This window comes from Lissotriton helveticus, chromosome 5_1 (genome assembly GCF_964261635.1).
Source record: "Lissotriton helveticus chromosome 5_1, aLisHel1.1, whole genome shotgun sequence".
Lineage (NCBI taxonomy): Eukaryota > Metazoa > Chordata > Amphibia > Caudata > Salamandridae > Lissotriton > Lissotriton helveticus.
Genome location: NC_136065.1, coordinates 733,272,028 through 733,297,079, shown reverse-complemented (window position 1 = coordinate 733,297,079; position 25,052 = coordinate 733,272,028). Strand labels below are relative to the sequence as shown.

The following is a 25,052-nucleotide window of genomic DNA, read 5'->3' as shown; positions in this document are numbered from 1 at the left end:
CCTATCTCCGAGGCAGTGTGAAAAGCATTGATGACCATGTATAATAAGGTAGCAATGACACCACAAAAGGACACAACTCAGGTAGGTATTGAAAAATAATATCTTTATCTAACAGTTTAACTCAAAACTCAAAAAGAGTTTCAACAACCTCAATTCACGTCACCTGTAGGGCCCACAGGACGATAGCGACAATCCTCAACAAGGGAGGACAAGGTGCGGGCGCACAGCGGCAGCAGCTCTCTCTCAGCTGCAGCGGCCCACAAGACAAATCCCAAGGATGCAAAGTTGCTAAAGGTGCGGGTGCTCAGCGGCCACAGCTCTCTCTTAGCTGCGGCGGCCCACGGGACAAATCAGGATAATGCAAAGTAGCAAAGGGTGCGGGCACTCAGCGGCTACAGCTCTCTCTTGGCTGCAGCACTCCAGGGAACAAACCAGGATGGTGCAAAATAGCAAAGGGTGCGGGCACTCAGCGGCTACAACTCTCTTTTTAGCTGCAGCGGCCCACACACCAAATCATGATGATGCCAAGTAGCAAAGGGTGTGGGCACTCAGTGGCTACAGCTCTCTCTTGGCTGCAGCGGCCCACGGGACAAATCACAAGGATGCCAAGTAGCAAAGGGTACGTGCACTCTGCGGCTACAGCTCTCTTCTTGGCTGCAGCGGCCCACGGAACAAATCACAATGATGCCAAGTAGCAAAGAGTGGGGGCACTCAGGGGCTACAGCTCTCTCTTGGCTGCAGCGGCCCACGGGACAAAGGATGGTCTCGGCCCGGCTGGCACAATGGAGGACGCTCAGCGGCTACAACTGTCTCTCAGTTGCAGCGGTCCACACAGGTTCAGCGAAGGGCTTGAAGGTGCAGAATCCGGTGGGCTCTCAGCGGTGGCAGCTCTCTATCAGCGGCGGCGGCCCGCACGGATCCAGTGGAAGAGTTGAAGGTGCAGACTTAGGCGGGCTCTCAGCGGCGGCAGCTCTTAGCTGCAATGGCCTGCTGAGGCTTAGCAAAAGATTCGAAGGTGCCCAGTCCGCGGTCCTCACAGTAGAACTAGAGGCTCTGGATTACTTGACGGAGGCCTCACTTGCAAATAAGATTCCTCGCACAGTAATTCCGATGGCTGACGGGGTGAAGTCTATTGTCCCTGAGATTTCTGCAAGAGGAACTCTCGATTTAGGCCAGCGGGTAGTTTCTTTGGCAAGTTTGGTAAATGTTTCAAAGTCCTTTCCTCTGTCCATTCAGACAGAGTTTCGTCTTGACATCCAGAAGGAATACACTTGGACAAAGTTCCAGCGCAGCATTTTATACCTAAAAAGTCTTTGTTCTCTAAGGTCGCAAATCACTGACTCCAGTCAGAACCAGTTTGGTGGGGTCACGGAGCACTTGGTTTGCGAGGCGACATCCTGCCCTTTCAGAATGAGGGGGTCTGCTATCAGACACCCAGTGGGAGGTTGGGCCATTATTCATCTTGCCAGGCACGGCCCTGCTCAGATCAAAAAGTCACCCCTCCCCATGCTCTGAATACCGATCTCTCTCTCCAGCCAGGTCTGACCCAGCTGGTCCTGCTGCTCCAAAACCAGACGGCCCATACACATACTCGCAACAGCCTACAGCAAAGATTAGGCAAGAAACTATGCGTTTTCGGGAAAGGTATTTCAAAACATGTAATATTTAAATGGTCCTTACTAAAAGGTGCCCCTCAAGTTCCCGAGCATAAACATATCAAACTCGAGGTTCCTATCAGGTTCCTAGGGCTAGATAGGATGATAGTAAGTAAATCTTAACTGGCCCATCCTGGCCTATGAGAATGGATCGTTTTGCAGTAGCCACAGTGAAATGGAGGGTAACTCACTATTTAAACAGGCTACACAGATGTAGGCATTATGGTTATCCTTATTCATACAGTCATTTATGTACAGGGAGCATTCGCGCTGTGGCACTGAGTAGCAGTGGCATGGCACCCAGAACAGCTAAATCCAGCCAATATAAAAGATAGGGAGAGTAGAGAGGAAGGGAGCCCCACGCCAATGATGCCAGGTCTAACAGGAAAATAGATTACCGGTTCAAAGTGTGTATGTATATGGGCCCAGGTGAGTATGGCGTTTTAGAAATATCCTGAACGGGTAACCTTGCGCCATCAGACCCACACCAATGATGCCAGGTCTAACAACTATTAAGGAGGGAAATCATAAGATTTGTTTTATGAATTCTGATATTTGGGACTTCTACTATGGAAAAATAGCTTTGTCATTTTTTTCAATTGAGTTTGCTAACAGCTTCAGAACCTGTCTTAACTCCCCCTGTCAAACTTATTTACAGATATTTGCAGTCATAGGGACAACCTTGCAATATCAATTTTGACATTGATGGTGATCTGCACTAAGATACTGGGTACTTGGTTTGTGATGTAAGTTCGAGACTGCCAAGCATCCTTGACTCTCCAGATAGCTTGGTTGAGCAGTCAATGCATAGCTTAAAGGAGGTGGTATGAAGGTTGACATGAGGTAGATAGAGGACAACACAGTGATTGTATCTGCAATAATAACGGAATAACAAGACAAAGGGAGGTAAAATGGTGTTTCCTGTATGAAAAGGATCTAAATATAATTAAACAACATAATACAATAAAATTTTGTTGCAACACTGTACATCTAACTTACACAATGAGGGCCTGATTCACAAAGGTAAACTTACATGGTTGTGTAAGTTTACTCTTTTTTGGTATTCACAAGCAAGAAATTGATAGGAACATTATGACTGCTGACACTCCACAATCTGGGCAGAGAACTCTGCACATAAAAAGATAGGACAGTCCTATCTTTTTAGGTGCTAAGTTCTCTGTCCAAAATGCAGAGTCTATTAAATTACAATTTTGTTAATATCAAAGAAAGGTGTAAGTTTACCTTTACGAATCGGGATCACTGTGATCTGTTTGCAATATATGAATCTGAATACTGCCTTGTTCATAGAGCAAAGATAGGAAACACGATTTTGTGGGATGTATGACCCAGTGTCGCACCTGTTGATAATGATAGCGTTCAGATTCCGGCATAGCCATGTCAGTGCAGAAACTCTCAAAAGACATATGGCCATCCTCATCAAAGAAGTGGCCAATTGATCTGCAACCCTCTTGGTCTCAACGGTGGAAGGTTAATGTGTCGAGACCTGGAGTGAAATCCGGGATGTTGACAATCGGTGTCAGGGGTGATGGGAAGGAAGTAAGTGCACAACTTGTATCAGTCGAGTCCCAGGCCTTAAATATAGCACTTATGACAGGGGAGCGGTATAGCCTTATTGGTTGCTGGGTTTCGTGGAGGAAAGCAATCTTCCTCAGTGTCTGGCCAGCTATGGCTCTATCCATAAAAAGGCAGTGCTTTTTCGTCACTCGACCATTGGAGGAGCTCTCGAATTTGGGTAGCTTGATAGTAGCGGTGAATATTTGGTATTCCCAGGCCCCCTTCCCTCAGGTGTCTATAAGTCAGTTCTCTGTGAATCCTCTGCCTCCAGTGGCGTAAGTCCTGTCAGGTTTGAAGGCGTATGCGTTTGTAATTGACGGAGGCGGTGTCCTGGGTGGAAGTTGTCAGCTTGAACCCTCAATAAGGAATTGAGTCTGCCGCTCACTGAATTGGGTATGACTGTTGCAGGGCCTCTACAGTAGAAGAGCGGAGGGAAACTCCAATAACTTGTGATGTTCGTATATTGACCTTAAAGCCCACTGCTTGGGGGAAAGCCTCAAGCTCTAAAAGAAATGCTGGTGTTGAGACCTGGGGTCTTCCAGAGTTGCGATGACATCATCTGCATATAAGCTAATTGTGTGCCTTTCTCCTCAAAGCACAAGTTACTTACCTTTGGTAACAATATATCTGTAAGAATCATTAGTTAGTTATAGATTGCATACCTTAGAATTACCCCCAGGCATCAGTTTTTTCATCAGCAGTACCACTGTGTGTCGAAAAGTGGCGTCGGTCATCTCCGCATTCGTCGGCGGCGTCGTGGTCGCCGGGATGACGTCGCAGCCGCTACTTAGACGCCGCTCTCGAGCGCTGACATCAGTTTTGTACATGACTTCCGTGCCAGAAACACAGAGCCATGCAAGACAATGACCATTGGTGCACAAAACTAGGGCCCTGAAAGGATGTCATTAACCCAAGAAATCAGTTTGCAGAAGGGGAGGATGGGTGGGGCGGTAAGGAATCTATAACTTACTAATGTTTCTTACAGCTATATCGTTACCGAAGGTAAGTAACTTGTTCATCTGAAAGAAACATGTTAGTTATAGATTCCTTACCTTAGAATAGATACCCCAGCAATCCCAACCGCGGTGGTGGGTCTGCGAACCAAGATCACACAATAAAATCCTGGAGCACAGAACGGCCAAAGAAGCCGTCTCTCCGGACTTGGCTGTCCAGGCAGTAGTGTTTTGTGAACGTGTGCAGTGATGCCCACATGGCCACCTGACAGATGTCATTCAGAGGCACTCCTCTTCCCAAGGCAGTAGTGGCTGCCGTCGCCCTGGTGGAATGAGTGCGTAGCCCCACTGGAGGCTCCTTTTTAGGTATAGAATAACAAGCCTTAATACACAACACAACCCATCTAGAAATGTTGCCCTTGTGTACAGCCTGACCCTTCTTTGCACCCACGTAGCCAACAAAAAGTTGATCATCCAACCTGAACTGTTTTTTGCGATCCAGATAGAAAGGAAGCTCATGTTTTGGGTCCAGACGGTGGAGGATGCGGAGGCGGAAAGAAGGTGGACAAAGTAATGGTCTGCCCGATGTGGAAGGCAGTGACCACCTTAGGAAGAAAGGATGGACAGGTCCAGAGAACCGCCTTGTCTGGGTAAACAGACAGGAAAGGAGGCTTGGAGGAAAGAGCCTGGAGCTCACTCACCCTTGTAGCAGAAGTGGCTTTGAGGAAAGAGCCTGGAGCTCACTCTCCCTTCTAGCAGAAGTGGTGGCTACCAGGAAAGCAGTCTTAAGAGTCAAGACACATAAAAGACAGTTATGAAGCGGCTTAAAGGGAGTGCACATGAAGTAAGTCAGTACACGATTCAAGTCCCACTGAGGCATACCGAAAGGAATTGGAGGAAAGAGATGCGTTAAGCCTTTCAAGAAATGGTTAACTACCGGGGACTTGAAAAGAGATGGCTGATCTGGCAGCAGGAGGAAAGCAGAGATGGCCGAAAGGTAGCCCTTGATAGTGCCCAGGGAAGAGCCCTGCTGGGCTAAAGAGAGAAGGACAAGAGGACTTCGGAGAGAGGGGCAGAAAGGGGATCCACAGCCTTTGCTGTGCACCATGCCACAAATTTGTTCCACCTGCAGGCATATACCATCTTTGTGGAGATACGCCTGGCTGCCAAGAATACTTCACAGACTTTGAGAGGCAGGTCAAAACTGCCGCCGCTCAATCTCCACGCAAGGAGGTGGAGACTGGACAGGTACGGTTGGAGGACCGTCCCCTGCTGCTGCGACAGGAGATCCTCCCAAAAAGGCAGTCGGCTTGGAGGATCGATGGCCATTTTGAGCAGCTCGGGATACCAGACTCTTCGTGCCCAATCCAGAGCCACAAGAATGACTTGGGCCTGGTCTCGCCTGATCTTCTTCAGCACTCTGGGCAGAAGTGGTATAGGCGGAAAGACCGCAACTCCAGTCAAAAGCATCGCTGAGCGAGTACCGCCTTGGAAATTCCAACGCGCAGAATTGCTAACATTGTGCAATCTCTTTGATGGATAATAGATCTAACCAAGGCTCTCCCCATGGTTGAAAGAGACCTTGCAACACCTCCGAGTGAAGACGCCATTCATGATACATCATGCACCTGCAACTGAGTTTGTCTGCCCTAGTATCAGAGAACCTGCCAGGTTGTGAACCACCAAGGAAATGCTGTGATGTTCCAACCATGTCCAGAGACGAAGAGCCTCCTGACATAGGGTCCACGACACCACCCCACCCTGTTTGTTGCAATACCACATGGCAGTGGTGTTTTCCGTGAACACCAGCACTACCCTTCCCCGGACAGAGGGAAGGAATGCCTTCAGTGCAAGACGATTTGCCCAGAGCTCCAGAAGTGTGATGTGAAACTCAGACTCCACTGGAGACCAGATGCCTCTGATCGCCATGTCTCCCATGTGGCTGCCCCACCCCAGAAGGGAGGCATCCGTCACCACTGTGAATTCTAGTTGGGGAAGGGAGAGGGACCTTCCAGTGACCCAATACTGGTTTGTGAGCCACCACTGCAGTTGTTGAGCAGTGCCCTCCATGATCTGGACATAATCGGACAGATTCCCATGATGCTGGGCCCACTGGAACCTCAGGTCCCACTGCAGAGCCCGCATATGCCACATGGCATGATTGATCAGCAGGATGCAGGAGGCAATGAGGCCCAGCAGCCTCAGGGTCATTCTGACTAAAAGCCGGGACAAGGGCTGAAAGATCGGAATCATAGCCAGATGTCCCTGACTCGCTGTTCAGGAGGATAGACCCGAAAATGCTTTGTGTCCAGAACCGCTCCGATGAAGAAGAGCTTCTGAGAGGGAATCAGGTGTGACTTCGGCACATTGATGGAGAACCTCAGCAAATGCAGGAGGTCGGAGCATAGTCTGGAGGTGGGAGATGACTGCCTGGGGCGATCCCACCTGCAATAACCAGTCGTCGTGTTAGAGGAAGAATGAGACCCCTGATCTGTACAGATGAGCTGCGACCACTGCCATCACCTTCGTGAACACCCGAGGGGCGCTGGTAAGGCCAAAGGGGTGCACGGTAAACTGAAAATGCTCATGGGCTACCATGAACCGCAGGTAGCGCTGGTAGGCCCGCAGGACGGGGATGTGGAAATAAGCATCCTGCAAGTCCAACGCTACCATCCAGTCTTGCGGGTTGAGGGCAGACAAGACCTGAGCAAGCGTCAAAATGTTGAACTTCTCCTTCCGGAGGAAGCGATTGACGTCCCTGAGGTCCAAGATAGGACGCAGGCCCTTGTCCTTCTTGGGAACCAGAAAGTAGTGGGAATAGCAACCATGACCTACTTCTGGGAAAGGAACGCACTCAATGGCTCCCTTGGCCAAGAGAGCTGTAACTTCCTGCTGGAGAAGTGCCAGATGATCCTCTGACATGCGGTGGTAATGAGGTGGCTTGGCTGGAGGGGTAGTCTTGAAGGGGAGGGAGTACCCTCTTTGGACTATCTGCAAATCCCACCTGTTCGAAGTGATGGTGCTCCAGTGTGGGAGGAGATAGCTCACTCTCCCTTCTAGCAGAAGTGGTGGCTACCAGGAAAGCAGTCTTAAGAGTCAAGACACATAAAAGACAGTTATGAAGCGGCTTAAAGGGAGTGCACATGAAGTAAGTCAGTACAAGATTCAAGTCCCACTGAGGCATACCGAAAGGAATTGGAGGAAAGAGATGCGTTAAGCCTTTCAAGAAATGGTTAACTACCGGGGACTTGAAAAGAGATGGCTGATCTGGCAGCAGGAGGAAAGCAGAGATGGCCGAAAGGTAGCCCTTGATAGTGCCCAGGGAAGAGCCCTGCTGGGCTAAAGAGAGAAGGACAAGAGGACTTCGGAGAGAGGGGCAGAAAGGGGATCCACAGCCTTTGCTGTGCACCATGCCACAAATTTGTTCCACCTGCAGGCATATACCATCTTTGTGGAGATACGCCTGGCTGCCAAGAATACTTCACAGACTTTGAGAGGCAGGTCAAAACTGCCGCCGCTCAATCTCCACGCAAGGAGGTGGAGACTGGACAGGTACGGTTGGAGGACCGTCCCCTGCTGCTGCGACAGGAGATCCTCCCAAAAAGGCAGTCGGCTTGGAGGATCGATGGCCATTTTGAGCAGCTCGGGATACCAGACTCTTCGTGCCCAATCCAGAGCCACGAGAATGACTTGGGCCTGGTCTCGCCTGATCTTCTTCAGCACTCTGGGCAGAAGTGGTATAGGCGGAAAGACCGCAACTCCAGTCAAAAGCATCGCTGAGCGAGTACCGCCTTGGAAATTCCAACGCGCAGAATTGCTAACATTGTGCAATCTCTTTGATGGATAATAGATCTAACCAAGGCTCTCCCCATGGTTGAAAGAGACCTTGCAACACCTCCGAGTGAAGACGCCATTCATGATACATCATGCACCTGCAACTGAGTTTGTCTGCCCTAGTATCAGAGAACCTGCCAGGTTGTGAACCACCAAGGAAATGCTGTGATGTTCCAACCATGTCCAGAGACGAAGAGCCTCCTGACATAGGGTCCACGACACCACCCCACCCTGTTTGTTGCAATACCACATGGCAGTGGTGTTTTCCGTGAACACCAGCACTACCCTTCCCCGGACAGAGGGAAGGAATGCCTTCAGTGCAAGACGATTTGCCCAGAGCTCCAGAAGTGTGATGTGAAACTCAGACTCCACTGGAGACCAGATGCCTCTGATCGCCATGTCTCCCATGTGGCTGCCCCACCCCAGAAGGGAGGCATCCGTCACCACTGTGAATTCTAGTTGGGGAAGGGAGAGGGACCTTCCAGTGACCCAATACTGGTTTGTGAGCCACCACTGCAGTTGTTGAGCAGTGCCCTCCATGATCTGGACATAATCGGACAGATTCCCATGATGCTGGGCCCACTGGAACCTCAGGTCCCACTGCAGAGCCCGCATATGCCACATGGCATGATTGATCAGCAGGATGCAGGAGGCAATGAGGCCCAGCAGCCTCAGGGTCATTCTGACTAAAAGCCGGGACAAGGGCTGAAAGATCGGAATCATAGCCAGATGTCCCTGACTCGCTGTTCAGGAGGATAGACCCGAAAATGCTTTGTGTCCAGAACCGCTCCGATGAAGAAGAGCTTCTGAGAGGGAATCAGGTGTGACTTCGGCACATTGATGGAGAACCTCAGCAAATGCAGGAGGTCGGAGCATAGTCTGGAGGTGGGAGATGACTGCCTGGGGCGATCCCACCTGCAATAACCAGTCGTCGTGTTAGAGGAAGAATGAGACCCCTGATCTGTACAGATGAGCTGCGACCACTGCCATCACCTTCGTGAACACCCGAGGGGCGCTGGTAAGGCCAAAGGGGTGCACGGTAAACTGAAAATGCTCATGGGCTACCATGAACCGCAGGTAGCGCTGGTAGGCCCGCAGGACGGGGATGTGGAAATAAGCATCCTGCAAGTCCAACGCTACCATCCAGTCTTGCGGGTTGAGGGCAGACAAGACCTGAGCAAGCGTCAAAATGTTGAACTTCTCCTTCCGGAGGAAGCGATTGACGTCCCTGAGGTCCAAGATAGGACGCAGGCCCTTGTCCTTCTTGGGAACCAGAAAGTAGTGGGAATAGCAACCATGACCTACTTCTGGGAAAGGAACGCACTCAATGGCTCCCTTGGCCAAGAGAGCTGTAACTTCCTGCTGGAGAAGTGCCAGATGATCCTCTGACATGCGGTGGTAATGAGGTGGCTTGGCTGGAGGGGTAGTCTTGAAGGGGAGGGAGTACCCTCTTTGGACTATCTGCAAATCCCACCTGTTCGAAGTGATGGTGCTCCAGTGTGGGAGGAGATAGCCAATCCTGCCGCCCACTGGAATTTGATGGGCCTGAAAGGTCATACTAGGAGGATTTGGAGGCTGCTGCAGAAGGGGGGTTGGTGGACTGGCCCGCCCGCTGGCCCCCTGAACCACGGTGCTGGTTCCCATGTCCCCGGCCACACGAAGGTTGGGTGCCTTGCTGCGGCCTGTGGCCCTGGGTAGGATGTAGCGGGGAACCCCTTCCGTAGCCACGAAAGGGGCGAAAAGCAGACTGCGCCGGACGGGAGGAGAAGCCCAAGGACTTGGCCATAGCCCTTGAGTCCTTCGGTCTGCCCAAAGATGGCATGCATCCCCTCATAGAATGTACGAAGCTGGACGGGGGTCGCTGCGGGTCCCGGAAAGGGAGGGAAGCTTGGAGTCAAACTGTAGTGTAGTTTCTATTTCCCTTATAGGTTCTGCGCATTGGAATAATATACACTATAGTTCTGGTATAGGACTGAGGTCAGTATGCCTCTATCGAGTACATTAAACTTAATTACTCATGTGTGCCAGCTAACTCAGAGGTCACTAGAAACTTCTCGAATGAACAAGAAGGGATTCATTTCTGACAACCGCATAAACATGACAACTTTGTTTCCCTTAGAATTGGAACAGTTCTCAGAATTGTGGAAACAATAGATAACAGTTTCATTCAGTCAATCGTGTATGCTTCCTTTCTGCAGATTTACACAGAAATAGATAGACGGGCGTTTCACTAAAAAGGATTTATTGAATAGTCTTATTTCTTGTGCAAGAGATATGAACTGCTACAATCTTACGACAGAATGCGAAATAGAATACGTACAGCGTTAGCAGTAAGATAAAATTATACTGCAATAGCATGGTTTTTAGCTATGACATATATTAATGAATACATACATAAATAACACAGGCTAAAATGTGAATACTCGTCTGGTGCTTCTAGCTATTTCTACTCCAGTGTACCTAACCTAAGTGTAGTACGAGGTAAGAAGTAGGTGCTGTTTTCTATAGTCTACTTTAGCTATAGTTAGTATTGCCAAGAGTCCCTCTAGGTTCTAGTCTGCTCCATACCTTAGAATGAGAGAGGTTGAAATCTCTTTCCGGGTCTCGATCTCTAACACTTCACGAAGGGAGTCAGAAACACTGGAGCTGGATTCTCTGCGAGGAGGATGACAGCGTATGGTCAGTGCATCAGGCAGGGACTTGAATCCCTTCCGAACTTGCCGTAGCCAGCCGTATCCAGCTGTGTAGCAGAGTCATGGTTTGCCATGTTAAGTGCAGGTATATTTATACCTTGAAGGTGTTTAGGAATGCTAGCATTGACGTGAATGTTGGGCAGAGGAACGTAAGGAATAGTTGTTCATGCATAATAAATGAGTTCTTGGAGAAATCAATAATCCAAGCAGGGGAAGTCCTAAAGGCTTAAGAGTCTGGTTTTCAAAGAACTCGTTGTGACGTGGGACGGACGGATGTAGTTGACCATGCCTGTATTTGGTTTGCATGGCAATGCCTAAATAAGGACTGGAATTCTATGCCTAAATAAGGGCAATTAAGAGTTGTGCCTATATAAGGGCATGATTCGGGAAACCTATGTACGGTTTTCTAAATCAAATACAACAAACCCTTCAGGCTCCGCGCGAGGAGCTGTGGGAGTGGCACCATCCACGCGCCTCTTTGGATCTGCTGATCAACGAGGAGAAGTCGAAGAGTGACAATGCTTCTTCGACTTCTTCTTATGCTTCGACTTACCCCACTCTGAGTGCAAAGACTTGGATGTCTTCGAGCCGGAATAATGATGGCTCTGAGACCGGTCCCTCGGCCTACCTCTGGATCGGGACCTTGATCGGCGCGGAGCCGACTGCCGGTGTTTGAGCAGCTTTTGAGTCCACTCCTGCAAAGCCTTCTGCATCAACAACTGGCAGTTGGAGCACAACTTGGGGTCATGGTTGCGCTCCACGCAAAAAAGACACACGCGACATTGTGCAAAGGCAGGATCCACAGGCCTTAAAACCGGGCATCCCTCATGCACCTTACGGAGTCAAAAACTTGAAAAAAATGTTGACAAAAGTCGAGAAAAAGGTAGTCAAAAAATTACTGAGGTACCGCTCTGGCGGGTGGGGGTATAGAAGCTGAGTCAGCTGTTGAGGTACGCTGGTCCGGTTTTGTGGAGTGCCTTGTGTGCGTGGGTGAGGAGCTCCATTCCCAGTATAAGCGTTTGAGTTCCTCTCTCCTCGGGGTGCCTGACTTGCCCAGCAGCCCTGGAGACCCATAGCTGTCAGCGTTCTTTTAATATTGGCTATCCATCCTATTTTCCCGCCAGTGTCTAGGCTAATAATCTCAGTCATAGCTTCTGCATAGGAAGAGAGTTTATGGGTCCGCCTAATGTGAGCCCAAAAGAGTAACAGGAGCAACCTAGCTACGTCACCCAATGATCGTCTACCCATGTCTAACAATAGAGGAGCAAGGGGATATTTGAGAGCCATGACCAGATCTCTCAGAAATTTACATTATGATCTGCAGAGCTCATCGAGTTTGTCGAACCCCCAGACGTCTGCTCCGTAAAGGGCAGAACTGACTGCTTTTAGGAGTGCTGGGGCTACGTGCCTGGTATGTGAAAGGTGATGTTCGTTCCCAATCACTCCACTTGTTTCTTTATGTCCCAACAACATCTTTGCTATGTGGGGTCTCCAAGACATCTTGTCAGAAAATCTTACGCCCAGATAGTCAAAAGTGTCTACCTTTTCAAGGGGGGCACCACCTAGCAAAGGGCCGCTTTTATATGACCTGTGACAAAAAAAGGCCATAAATTTGGTTTTGGAGCTGTTTATAATCAATCCCATGTTGTCGCAGAAGAGTTGGAATCTGTTAATAAGACGCTGTAACCCTGCTGGGGTCTTGGATATCAGCAGGGTATCGTCTGCGAATAACAGTGGTATCTTGTTGCCTCCCAAAGTGGGCGAGTCTGCAGGCTCCTCTAGGAGGAAGTCTACTACCCCGTTCACATATAGGGAGAACTGGGTTGGGGTCAGGACGCATCCCTGTCAAACCCCTCTGTTGACAGGGATGCGCCCTGTTATTTGTCCTTGTTCCCCCACCTAACTTGGACGGCATTCCCCTCATGAAGTTAAATCAGTAATTTTAGGATGAACGAGGGAAGGCCAATCCTGCCAAGCGTTGTCCACAGTTTGGATCTAGGGACTAGATCAAAGGCAGTCTTCAGATCGATAAATGCGAGGTAAAGACTGCCCTTGCCCAGCACAACTACCTTCCAATAAATGAGAAGAAGTCGAAATACGTGGTCCATTGTCCCAGTCTTTGATCTAAATCTGGCCTGATACTAGGAAAGGATATTCTCGTTCTCTGTCCATGTCTGTATCCTGTGCAGAAGCATCCGGCCGAAGACCTTCTGCATAGCACCTATCAGACTAATCGGTCTGTAGTTGACGGGGTCATCCATTGCACCCTTTTTATATATGGGGACTACTTTGGTGCTCTTCCAAGACACTGGGACTGGCGTGCTGTCAGCTATGGTGTTTGCTAGTAGCAAGATGTATTGAGCCCAGTTGCTGAGATCAGCCAAGAACAAATTGTCTGGCAAGCCATTAGGACCTGCAGCTTTTGAGGGAATGATTTTGCTTATTGCAGCTTCTACCTCCAAAAGGGTAAAGGGTTCCTCTTCTGTCGTGCACCTATTTTCGCTGTCTGATTCCCCTTCCGTGTTTACCTCAGCTGCTGAATAAAGGCCTTTAAAATGGTCTGACTGGTAATGTAGTTTGGGGGTGAGTGAGCGCCTGTCTTGCTACCCCAAGTGGCTAGTTTCCAAAACAAATTATTGTCTTTGGTTAAGCAGGCAACTTTCAGTTGTGTCCAGCGTGATTCGTCCCAACTTGCCTTTGCCTCACGCCAGGCTATTTTATAGGATTATCTGGCAGATTTTATATGCAGCTGGATTTTCTCTTTAATGGCTTTAGCCAGAGTTAATCGTTTGGCCCTGCGGTCGGTATTGTACCCAGAATAGGGATCCTTAGTGGTACAGCTAGGTTTTTTGTTAGTGTCTGGAACTTGGAAATATGTGCTTATTTGGGCAACAGTGTGCGCGTTGACCCTTGAAGTGTCTGTTGATCTTATTGCACTATTGGCTACAGATTGAAGCTTATCTATGCCTGAATTAAGCTCCTGTTTAATACCAGAGGTCTTAGCATTGCTTAAAATGACCTTCTTCCATTTCAATAAATTTTTGCAGTTAGATGGAACTATCAGGTACATGCATCGAAGGATTTTGCGATCGCAAACGGTGCAAATCGCAAAAATCGGCCGTTTGCGATCGCAAAATCCTTATTTGGAATGCATGAAGGTACAAGGCCCTCACAATTTAAGAATTCGCAAATATTTGCGAATTCTCAAATTGCGATTGCTTTTAAGGAATCGCATTTTGCGATTCCTTAAATGCAATGCATGAAACATTTAAAAATTGCGATTTCGCAATTAAGGGGAGCAAATTACCATGAGGTTGAACCTCATGGTAATTTGCAAAAACTTTGAAAAATGCACTTTTGTGCATTTTTCAAAGTTTCATGTTGTGCCCACACATGCCCTAAGGGCATGTGTGAGCACAACATAGGTGCATAGATTGATTTCAGGGGTGCAACAGGGTGTCCTTTGGACATCCCTGCACCCTTGAAATCGCAATCTGAATTTGCGATTAGCTAATTGCGAATCGCAAATTGAGATTGTCTTCCCATTCATTCCTATGGGCCTTTTGGCCCATAGGAATCAATGGGAAGGGATTCCTTAATTGCGATTCGCAAATTGTGAATCGCAATTAAGGAAAAATAAGGATTCGCTAAAAAAATTGCGAAATATTGATGCATTGCCGTTTGCGATTCCTTAATTGCGATTCCTTAATTTTCGCAATTAAGGAATCACAAACGGCAACAATGATGCATGTACCTGTTAGTCTCTGCTAGCTGTCAGAGCTATGTTATTCGAATGATGATGGGTTACCTCCCAAAGAGGCTTCAGAGTGAAACACAGAGGGTTGTGGTCACTCTCTGTTGTCGAGCCCACTAGCATATCAACCAGATTCCACCACAATTTAACATCTAGGAGGATGTAGTCGATCCGAGATGGGCAGCTGGCTCTGTTAAAGATGTTAGCACCTTGCTTGTCAGATAGCGACCTTCCGTTAGTTGCCCTTAATCCATATTCCATGGCAATAGCATTGAGTTGGATCACTTGTTGTGTCCATCTTTTTACAATGGGGAGGTCGAGTAGGGGGACTGCCAATCTGCTATCTTGATCTTCTGTTCTCGATAGATCCTCTATAGCCAGTGGTTCGTAGGTGCAATTGAAATCTCCCGCAACTACGACTCGTGCTTGGGGAGCGCAATTAGCTAGACATTCGTCTAATGCTGAGAGGGTGGCTGAAGGCCTGTCACTCTTAGTCCCTCTTGCGTAAACATTAAAAGGTTCTATTTGGAGTCCACCCCTAGGTCCCTCAATGCTTAGCCACAAAATATCTGGACTTGAGCTACTTTGTAGGGTGATTTGACAATCTAAAGCTATACTTGTCTAAGCGATCAAACCTTTAGATGGACGCCCTCTCCCAGTGGAAATTGCAGGTATATGAAAGCAGGTGTAACCTGCTTTATATAGTGGCACCAAGCTCCACGTATCCTGAAAAAGGCAGACGTCAAAGTCCCCCACAAATTCATTCCAATGGCGGAGCTGGATTTTGCTATTTAAGTCTGCCACATTCCATGACACTATCTTCTGCTGGTGTTTGGCTGCAAAATCGATAGCGGTGTTTGCCACAGAGACGTAGGTGTCAGTTTGGGTGTGTAGGGGTGTTGGCGGCTAGTTTTTTGTCAGTGCCATCCATGGTGTGGATTTGGAGCTTAGGGAAGACTAAAGTAGCAGGGGGGGGGCTAGCTATGTGAATGAGGCTAGGCTCTACAGTCAATGAGGCAGAATAGTAGTATATCAAATCCTTTAGTCAGTCAGTGGCCTCAAGAGAGGTAGCGCCTACCAGATGTGTCGATGGCTGTGGGATTGATGACCCATCCTGCTTGTGTATAGGGAAATGCCAACATTAGATAGAGGACCCGTTAGGGGGGCAAGTGCGAAATTCCAGAGCAAGGAGGTTTTCCACTAAATCGGTTCCCTTAAGGGTGATCTCAATATTGTCCAGATGGTGATTTGGAGAGGAACACCTCCGTGCTCGTAGAATGTCGTCTCTAATCACTGATCTACAACCCCTCACATGGCGAATCCAATGAGTCACTTTATTTATCAAGGATTCCTCGCTCTCATTGGCATTCTTAGTGTTAATTTTTGGTACATTAGTCATGTAGATGTTTTTATTTTGTGGCCCATTAGTGTTAGTTATGGCTGCTAAGGTTGGAGGCTGATCTCGACTTCCATATTTAGAAGCTTGGATGTGCTGTGGCCATGCAGCCCCTTGTCTGTTTGTAGGATTCTGTGGAGCTGCTAGCCTTTTGAGCTTCTCTTGGATATTAGTGTTGGGTCTGCAACATTCCCAAGCCAATGAGATGTTTGTGGCTTGCTTGCTATTAAGGGAGAGAGATAGCTAGTAGGCATGGATCAGAGTTCGGGGGAATGCTGACTTTGCTAGAAAGTGCTGTTTCTTGTGAGGTCAAGTCGTTATCGTTGGCAAGTGGGTAGCCGCTGTATGTGGCGATGTCTTGCCGTTTAAAGATTTTCTGTTTACAGCCATGTTAGAAAGCCGCTTGAGTTATTCATGTTAGAAAACACATATTCAAGCTTCACTAACCTTCGGTTTTATGTGGTGTGTATTAGTTTTACACAATACGTAATTAGTAACATGTTAGGTAGTTAAATAAGAGGATTGCTTCCGAGCAAGTCTCTTTCCTATGAGTCCTTGCTCCATCAGGGTGACATCTATAGTTTGTGCCTTCCCTCTAGACAGCCACAAACGTAGGAAGGGTGGGTGTGATAGAGAACTCATCTGCATTCTGATAGCCTTGCTGGGCAGAAAAGGGGAGAGGGAGTTGACACACCTGAATAGGCTGTGTTCTGTCCCCACATAAAGGACTTACTACCCCACTCAGATGGACTGGCAGGCAGGGTTGGGATGAAATGAGACCTGTGCACTTCAAGGAGCTGCTTTGAAGTCATCCCCCCACTTCAAATGCATATTTGAGTTTAAGTACTGAGCCTCTAGCCCTACCTAATCAGTACCCTACTGAACCTGTAAAGAAGGTTGCCAGGAGTAAGGGCTGCCCTGCTGCAAGGAATGCCTCTCTGCTTGACTGACTGTTCGAAAGAAACTGCTGTGCTGCACTGCCCTGCTGTATGCTGATCGCTGCCCTGCTGAGGACAAGGACTAGACCCATCTCACTTGAACCTAGAGTAACGCCAAGGGCTTGCTGGATTGCCTTCTGTTTTCTGAAGTCTCAGGGTCCCAAAATATTTCCTGCATTTCTGCTGATGCTGCTGGATTCTACCATATGTGAGTTCTACCCTTGTCTGAGCTGGCCCCTCCAATCCTGGGCCTCAGCAGCAAGTTTCAGCAACTTTTTCTACATCGATGTCAACGCAGCACCGGCTTTCTGATGATCGGAACTGATGCATCTCCCATTGACACCGACTTAGCAGGTGCTCGATGAAAGGTATTATACAGCTGGATCGGCTCGACGATGACAGACAGCACGGCTCAATGATGACACAGTGCCTGCATTGTACAGGGGCATCATTGACGAAGCTTCCATCGACACCATGGATCGGCACTGACGCTCGCCCCCATCCACTTGATCGACAACAAGCGCATCCTGGACTACTCATTTTGAGTCCTCCACGTAAATGCTTTGCTTCATCCAAGGTACTTTGTCAGTGAGCCCTCCCTCGAGGTCAGCCTGCACTCTGGATTTGTCACTGTCTAGCGCAACTTCAAATAACCTTTTATCAATACTGACTTCGAAGCCCTATTTTTTATTAACTCTTTAAAATTTCATAACTCTGTGTCTACTTATTGTATTTTTGTTGTTGTCTTTATTTTCACATACATTTTTCTCTACTTTTCTAAACATGATTGAGTCTTTTTGTGGTGTTTTTATGGTGTTACTGTGTGTGTGTGTGTGTGTATGTATGTTGCACAAGTACTTTACACATTGCCTCTTCAAATAAGCCTGCCTGCTCTTTGCCAAGCTACCGGAGGGTGAGCACAGGTGATCTTTTAGTGTGTATCTAGCTTACCTTGACTAGAGTGATAGTTCCTGTTTGTACAGGCTGCATAGCTCTGCCAACCAGAAACCACATTGCTAACAGTAGGCCACAACTTTCCATGAGAACAACAATCATGTAATGAGTTTAAATGATTGTTAAAAATGAAAAGCTTATACAGGAATTGAGAGTCTTGTTGTGTGAATGGGAGGTGGTGGTTGTTATGTTAAGGTGGTAGGGGGTGTTTAGGCTGGGGGTTAGGGTGGCAGTTGTTAGGATGGGCAAAGTGGTTAGGATGCTGTTGGTCAGGTTAGAGGTGGTGGTGGTTAGAGCAGTGTGGTGGTAGCTAGGTCGTGGAAGAGGTGTGGCGCCGCGGCCAGGGCGACTGACTCCGGAATCTGGGGATCACGGTTCGATCCCCGGCGGCAGATTAGCCCAGCACCATGTGACTCTGGGCAATAGCTTGCTTAATCTTCCCGACGGCCCCCAGCGCCTAGAGACCCTTACGGGTGATTGTGCGCTTTACAAATGTGGATTTCTTTAGGATACAGTGGTGGTGGTGGTAAGGATAGGGTGGTGGAGGTTGTGGCGCTAAGGGTGGTGTTATGTTGGTGGTAGGCTAGTTAGGGTGGTGTTAGTTAGGGTGATGGTGGCAGTTAAGGTGGTGGTAGTTAGGGTGGTACTACAATGGTGTAGGGCGGTTGTAGGCTGGTTGGGTGTTAGTGGTTAGGGTGGGCATAGTGGTTAGAATGCTGGTAGTCAGGGTAGGGTGGAGGTGGTGGTGGTTAGAGTAGTGTGGTAGTGATGGCCAGGGGAGGGTGGTGGTGGTTAGGGTAGGGTGGTGGTTAAGATAGGGCAGTGGTGGGTAGGGTGGTGGTGATTAGAATAGTGTGGTGGTGGTTAGGGTGGTGGTGGTGCTGGTTAGGTTGGTGGTAGGGTGGTGGTAGGCTAGTAAGGGTGGTGGTGGTTAGGGTGTTTGTGGTGGTTAGTGTAGTGGTAGCTAGGGTGGTACTTCAGTGGTGTCAGGGTGGTGGTAGAATGGTGGTGGTAGTGGCCAGGGTGGTGGTGATGGTTAGAGTAGGGTCATGGTAGGTAGAAGGGGTGGGATGGTTAGGATGGTAGTGCTTAGGGTAGGTGGTGGTGCTGTAGTTAGCTTAGGATGGTGCTGAGTCGGTGGTAGTGGTTATGCTAGGGTGATGGTGGCGGTGGTAAGGGTGGTGGATTGGGTTATTGGGCTGGTGGATAGGGTGTGGGTGTTGGTAAGGGTGGCGCTGGAAGTGGTGGTTAGTACATTGGGGGTTAGGGTGGTACTTAGGATCGCTGTAGGGTGTTGGTGGTGGTGGAGTTCTGGTAGGATGGTGGGGGTAGGGATGTAGGGGTGTTGATGGTGGTAGTTTGGGTAGGGTGATGGTAGTGTTAAGATGGTGTTAGGGTAGAAATAGGGTGGTGGTGTAGTAGTGTGTTGCTGGGGTGGTGGGGGTGGTAGGGTGGTGATCAGTGGTGGTGGTAGAGTGGTGGTGGTAGTGTGGTGGTGGTACTAGGGTGATAGAGTGGTGTGGTTTATGGTGGTAGGAGGCTAGTGGTGGTGGTCGGTGATGATGGTGCTGGTAGGGTTGTATATTGGTGGTGGCAGGGTAGTTGTTGTAGGGCGGTTCTGGTAGGGTGGTGGTGGGAGGGTGATGTGGTGGTGATAGGGTGGGAGAGTGGTGGTGGCAGGTTGGGGTGCATGTGTGTGCCTTAGCGGGTGTGTGTGAGAGAGTTTGTTTACATGTTTATGGTCTGAGATATCCTTAAACAAATAGAATCCCAACAACATTTTTCCAGGCAAAGGAAATATTGAGAAGGCAGTCTAAAAGACAGTATCATTTGCAGACAAAGGTATTGGTTTGTAAAATTTGAATGATGAAATATGAAGCACCATGAGGTCCAGTTAATTACAGAAGTTACAGAAAGAATAATAAATAATAGAAAAAGGTGTTATATTTCAATAGATATGTATAACTTCCCCTCCTCTTAAATACATTGTGCCACCAGATATAGTGTCCTGTTTTAAATCCACCTCAGTGACACTAGGGGCATTGATCTCATTCCAAATTTGCCTGGACAGCCTAACCCTCAGCCTGCATAAACCCACTTGCAACATGCATCAGCAGCATGTTGCATTGTGGGACTTGTAGTCTTGCAAGTACCTTTTCAATGATCACCTCCTCATTCGTGGAGACAAGGTGCTGAATATTTCAAAGACAGTTCTGTCTCAAAGGTCCACACATGATATGTACCCACTTTGCAGCCTCAGGCAGGAGTACATGAATGACTTGGGAGTTGTGAAATCGTACCTATAGGTTAATAGCTGGTAACCCAGTGAGCTGTTTTAGGACTGTCACAGCTGCCTCAGGGACACATAGTCACCTTAAATGTTCCTCTTCTGTCTAATCCTAACAATGGCAATATTACATTAAGTGCAAGCTTGGCTGCCACAAATCTCAAATGGTCTGCTTGTTTTAATCAAAATGGGATTAGCCGTAGTAGGGTTACCTCAGAGACTTATCTGACAGCCCTTTTCATACAACACAGAGAGGGGGTGGGTAGAAGGGGGGAAAGCAATGACATTGAATGAGACGGGGAGACAGCCTGCAAACACATACACTCTTATGAACTGATAAAAAGAGAACGCCCAAAGGTTCAGGAGCAGTGGAAGGACACCAGGCTCCACAACAAAGCAGTACCAGGGGCAAGCCCCAGGGGAGGGACAAACATACGAAGAGGAAGTGAAGCTGGCACATGATAACCAAAGAGAATTAAGGAAATTAGAGTGATGATGAAGCCAACCAACTGTAAGCACTGGACAGGCTCTAAGACCCTCATAGGCAAACAAAACATCTCTCAATCGACAGGCCATGCACTCCAACGTGCTTACCCAGTTTTTTACAGAGGGTGGTGAATCACGTCCTCTGCAGCTCAGTAGTGCTGGGAATATGACTTCAAAATGTTAACCACCAGAGGGGAGAAGACCCGTGTGCACTCATATCGGAAAACATCTTGTAGTGAAGACCGATGCCTGCCTGCACACATTGCTATGTTAGCATAACCGCATTAGAAGTTTAAACGCCATTGTACAACTTTGCCGCTTTTGCACATGACACTACATATATCTATTGTTGTAAGTTAACTTGCTTGATTTTCTTCATATGAGAACTGTCTGCTTTGCACATCTCTAGACTTACACAGCAGCCTCTGTCTGTACTGCTTGTGCTCACAGCGTCAAGGTAAAATAACAATGTATGCTGTTGATACAATGTGATCGGCCCACGCTTTAGACATAATATGCATCCAGCTGCAAGAAGCTGAAATTCGAGTGCCTTTAATAATACACTAAATGCAGGTTTGCAGGCACTTGGAGAAAAACCTTTCCGTCTACAAGAGAGCTGGCTGATCCTTTGATGTGGTTCACCTAAGCTGATCTTTGAGGTATGGGGTTCCCCGTTGAAACTTAGAGACCTTCTATTATTATGAAACTTAGCTTTGAGCAAGGGGAGGGTGGTACACAAGGCGCTATATGACCTTTTTCTACTATCAGTATAATATAATCTCTCCCTTTGTGTTTTATAGAATTGTAACAATGCTGATTGTATTATTTCTAATCATATGCCTGCTTATGTTAGCCAGAATACTGCATCTTATAGCACGTCGTTGAAATAAATATTTTAAACTTTATCGTGTCTCTACTTACTCACGTTGTGGACTTTTATGAGAAATACAAACGAAAGAGTGTTCTTGATTCCCACCAATCCTGAGAGTATTCTAAGTCGCTTGTTCTGGTTTGTCTAATCATTGATAGCTTCGCGGAAGGACGGAGAACGAATGAGAAACTGATGCTAGTCGGATAGGGGTTCTGGGTACTGAGGTGAGTTTCTGGTACACCACAAGTCACTGAGGCCCTGGTTTCCTACGCACAGTTCTGGGCACACACAGAATCCCTGCAACAATCTGCATAGGGCAGTCCCTCAATCATGAAGGAAATGCACCTCTAGCCAATAACATGAAATCAAATAGTTCCCGTCTCAGCACCATACGTTTTTTAAATGATCTGGAAGTGACTCTTTTGATTTGACAACGATCTTAAAAGAGCATCAGCCCACTCTACTGCTTTATGTGAATGAGACAAGTGTTTTTTACACACAGAAAGGCAGGCAGATTCAATGGTCAATCATGAAACATTTAACTGAGATCCCTGCTTACTGATTAACAGGTCATGACTTTCCTTTATTTCCGTAAAAAATTGTGCAAGTCAACCTTAAAAAACTCCAAAACACAGTTATTAAAAGAAAAAAAAGCGAAATAAAAGTTCTGTCTATTTCAATATCTTGTAACATTTAAGCAAATTTACAAAACAAAATTGATTAACTATGCAGAAGAGCATATACTTACAGTTTTGGTTTACTGGGTAGAGGTGGGGGCTCCTTAAAATGTGATGATGCTCCCAACATCGTCGAAGGTTTTTTATTTATTTCTTGGGCACTGTTTGGATAAATCTCATTTGAAGTCAGTGTTCCCTCTTCCGATGAACCTTCAGTTCCTATATCATCATCAGGAAGTTTAAAATGCACACGCAGGCCTAATTTAGAACTTGATCTGGGTTCGTTGTGGTTGACAAGAACTCCTTCTAGCTTTAATTTTGAGGGTGGCTCGCGGAGGGAGTATGCAGGAATTGATGAAACAGGGCCAGGTTGGGATTGTAATTGCTGATGCTTAAAAGCAGGAACATTTATTTCACTCACGTTAGCTACAGCTTCACGCCTGTAGTCCTCAGACCCTAAAATAAACAATGCAATTCTTACTTAAGTATTACTTTTCTGGTAACTACAAATACAGTGAGTATGACAGTTTTTGTAGTTATCAAATAATAGTAGATGCACAAACAGTAAGTAGGTAAATGTTCTTGACTGGAAACCAGAAACCATCCCTATTGCATCAAGGGAGCATAGCCAGTGAATCGGACACTGCGCAAAGCTGCTTGGGATTTGAGCCGCCTTAGACAAGCAAATATTTTTTTTGAAGTGACCACAATGCTTTATTTTCAGTCTGCACCATTCATGGCAAACATATTATGTTCCTCATTTACTCTAAGGAGCTTCGTTTCACTCTTCTTCAGCAAATTATTTATTTGGCTAAAGAACTTACGGCCATTGGCTTGAGACATTATCAATCAGTCCTTGGATTATACCACATGAGTCTTTTAGCCTCACCTTCTTACTTTATTTTACCTTCTTACATATTATGTTCCTCATTTACTCTAAGGAGCTTCGTTTCACTCTTCTTCAGCAAATTATTTATTTGGCTAAAGAACTTACGGCCATTGGCTTGAGACATTATCAATCAGTCCTTGGATTATACCACATGAGTCTTTTAGCCTCACCTTCTTACTTTATTTTGGTTGTTTGAATGGATTCTTCCAGCTCCACTGGAAAGCGTGAAAAGTACATGATGTCATTACACGTTTCATTCTTTGTCTCACCCATCCATTGACCAATCAAAGCAATCTTTCAATTGCTTTGCGCAGCAAATGCCATTTTTTTAGTGTGAATTTCAGTGCTCAAAAGCGAGTTCTCAAATTGATTGGCTTTGCTAATGCTTAATAAAACAGAACCAACAAGAGTACCCATGTTAAAAAAAAAATCTGTCTTCCATGAAACAAAATTTTGACCTATTTCCCTCAGTCAATTCAGAATCATAGGCATGTTTTTCTTGCAACAAATAAAAAAGAACGCTGACAGAAGCAGAAAATTAATAAATACAAAACATAAGATGGGGGGGGGGGAGCTAGTGAGCCCGGCCGTAAAATGGCTGCACTCTGCTGAAGGTCTGCAGGCCAGAGGAAGTAATCTGATTAGCCAGCTTGATTGGGGACACCCCCCCTCCCCCCAATTTACCTGCTTCTCCCCGCGTGCCGGCTACAACCACCCAAAATTAGCATTGCCCGGAAAAGGACCCGATCAGATTTGCTGGGTAGCTGCTAGACTGGGATCCAACTAGGCCACTGACACCATTTGATTCTGAGTGACGCTGAAGATTCTGCTACTGCAGCAGCAAGTCCTTACCTCTGCTTCCAGCTGGGGGTGCTTCGGTGGTGCAGTGGATCGGTTGCCCCTGCCCTTCCGGTCGGATTCCCTTGCCCGACCCCGGGCCTTGACGGCAACCACCATTTTGATTGCGCAGGAGTCTCGGCTGACTGGTGTCTCCGGCTGTGCGGCCCCTGGTGCCCCCAGAGAGCGGCTGAGTCTGCCCAACTATTCATCTGGAGCCTTGGTGCGGTGTTGATGCCTCCCTGCGAGGCCTACTGATTCACCTAGAGACTTCTGGTGAGTGTTTATTAGCACGTGTGACTTATGGTGAGCTAGGGCAGCTGACCCCAACTGTTCTGTTGCCTGGTGGCTGTACTTTACATTGTTCATGCTGTACTTCTTTGGGTATCAGGCTCACAACAACACCCCTTAATAGAACCAGTACTTCCTGTAGACATTGTTCCAGAGAACTGACTGGGGCCTTGTGTACTCTGCCTCATATAATACTGTAATCAATCTTCGGGCTATCACACCCAAGTAGTGGAGTGCTCGTCTTTGTGCACCTGACTGAATCTGAGATGCCGGATGAACCTTTACTGGCTTGCTGGTGCCCCCCATTACTTTGGGGTTTGGCGGGGTCCGATGTCTTAAGGCTGTCAGCCTCTACATATTAGGAGTTGTATTGCACTGAAATTCTATGCACACATCAGACAGGCCTACAGCGTCACTCCTTGTGGATTGCTCAACCTGGAGCTTGTGCCCCCTGCGGCTCACAGGTTGTGGCGGGCTCTGAATCTTACTCTGGACTCTGTTGGCGGCATACATATAACAGGAGGCTCCTTTCTTTGTATTTGTCAATCAGCTATTGATTGAAGTGATTGCACACCAGACCACTCTGTTCCCACTAGAGCTAGATCTTTCACAAGTAGGCTTGAGAATTTGAGAGGCCTTTATCCTGTGCTGATTGCACTTCGTGGAGAAATGGGGAAAGGTGATATCAAATAATCCAAACTTTCTTTTGACAATAAACGCTGGACTGGCACTATGGAGCAGCCAGCTGATGCACAAGGGGGTGCGTCTGAAATTGATGGTGCCACCCCGAATCAATACATCTGTTCCATGTTTCTGGATTTAAAACAGACAAGCACAATAACCTCCTGGACCAATTGGAACACCAAACATCTGAAGCTGAGGAAGACCTTACCGTGGACAGGGAAAAACTCCTGCAAATGGAATGGGTACTGAAGGTGATATGGAAAAAGAATAAAGACCTG

At 47.4% G+C, this 25,052-nt stretch overlaps 1 protein-coding gene across 1 annotated transcript in view; it reads right to left on the bottom strand.

The window, feature by feature from the left end:
• The window catches only part of MYPN (myopalladin), a 2,138,596-nt gene that overhangs the window by 1,115,398 nt on the left and 998,146 nt on the right, over positions 1-25,052 (bottom strand). The window contains exon 10 of the mRNA XM_078643205.1: positions 22,145-22,529. Coding sequence (XP_078499331.1) covers positions 22,145-22,529 — 385 coding nt within the window. The remainder of the gene's footprint in view (positions 1-22,144; positions 22,530-25,052) is intronic.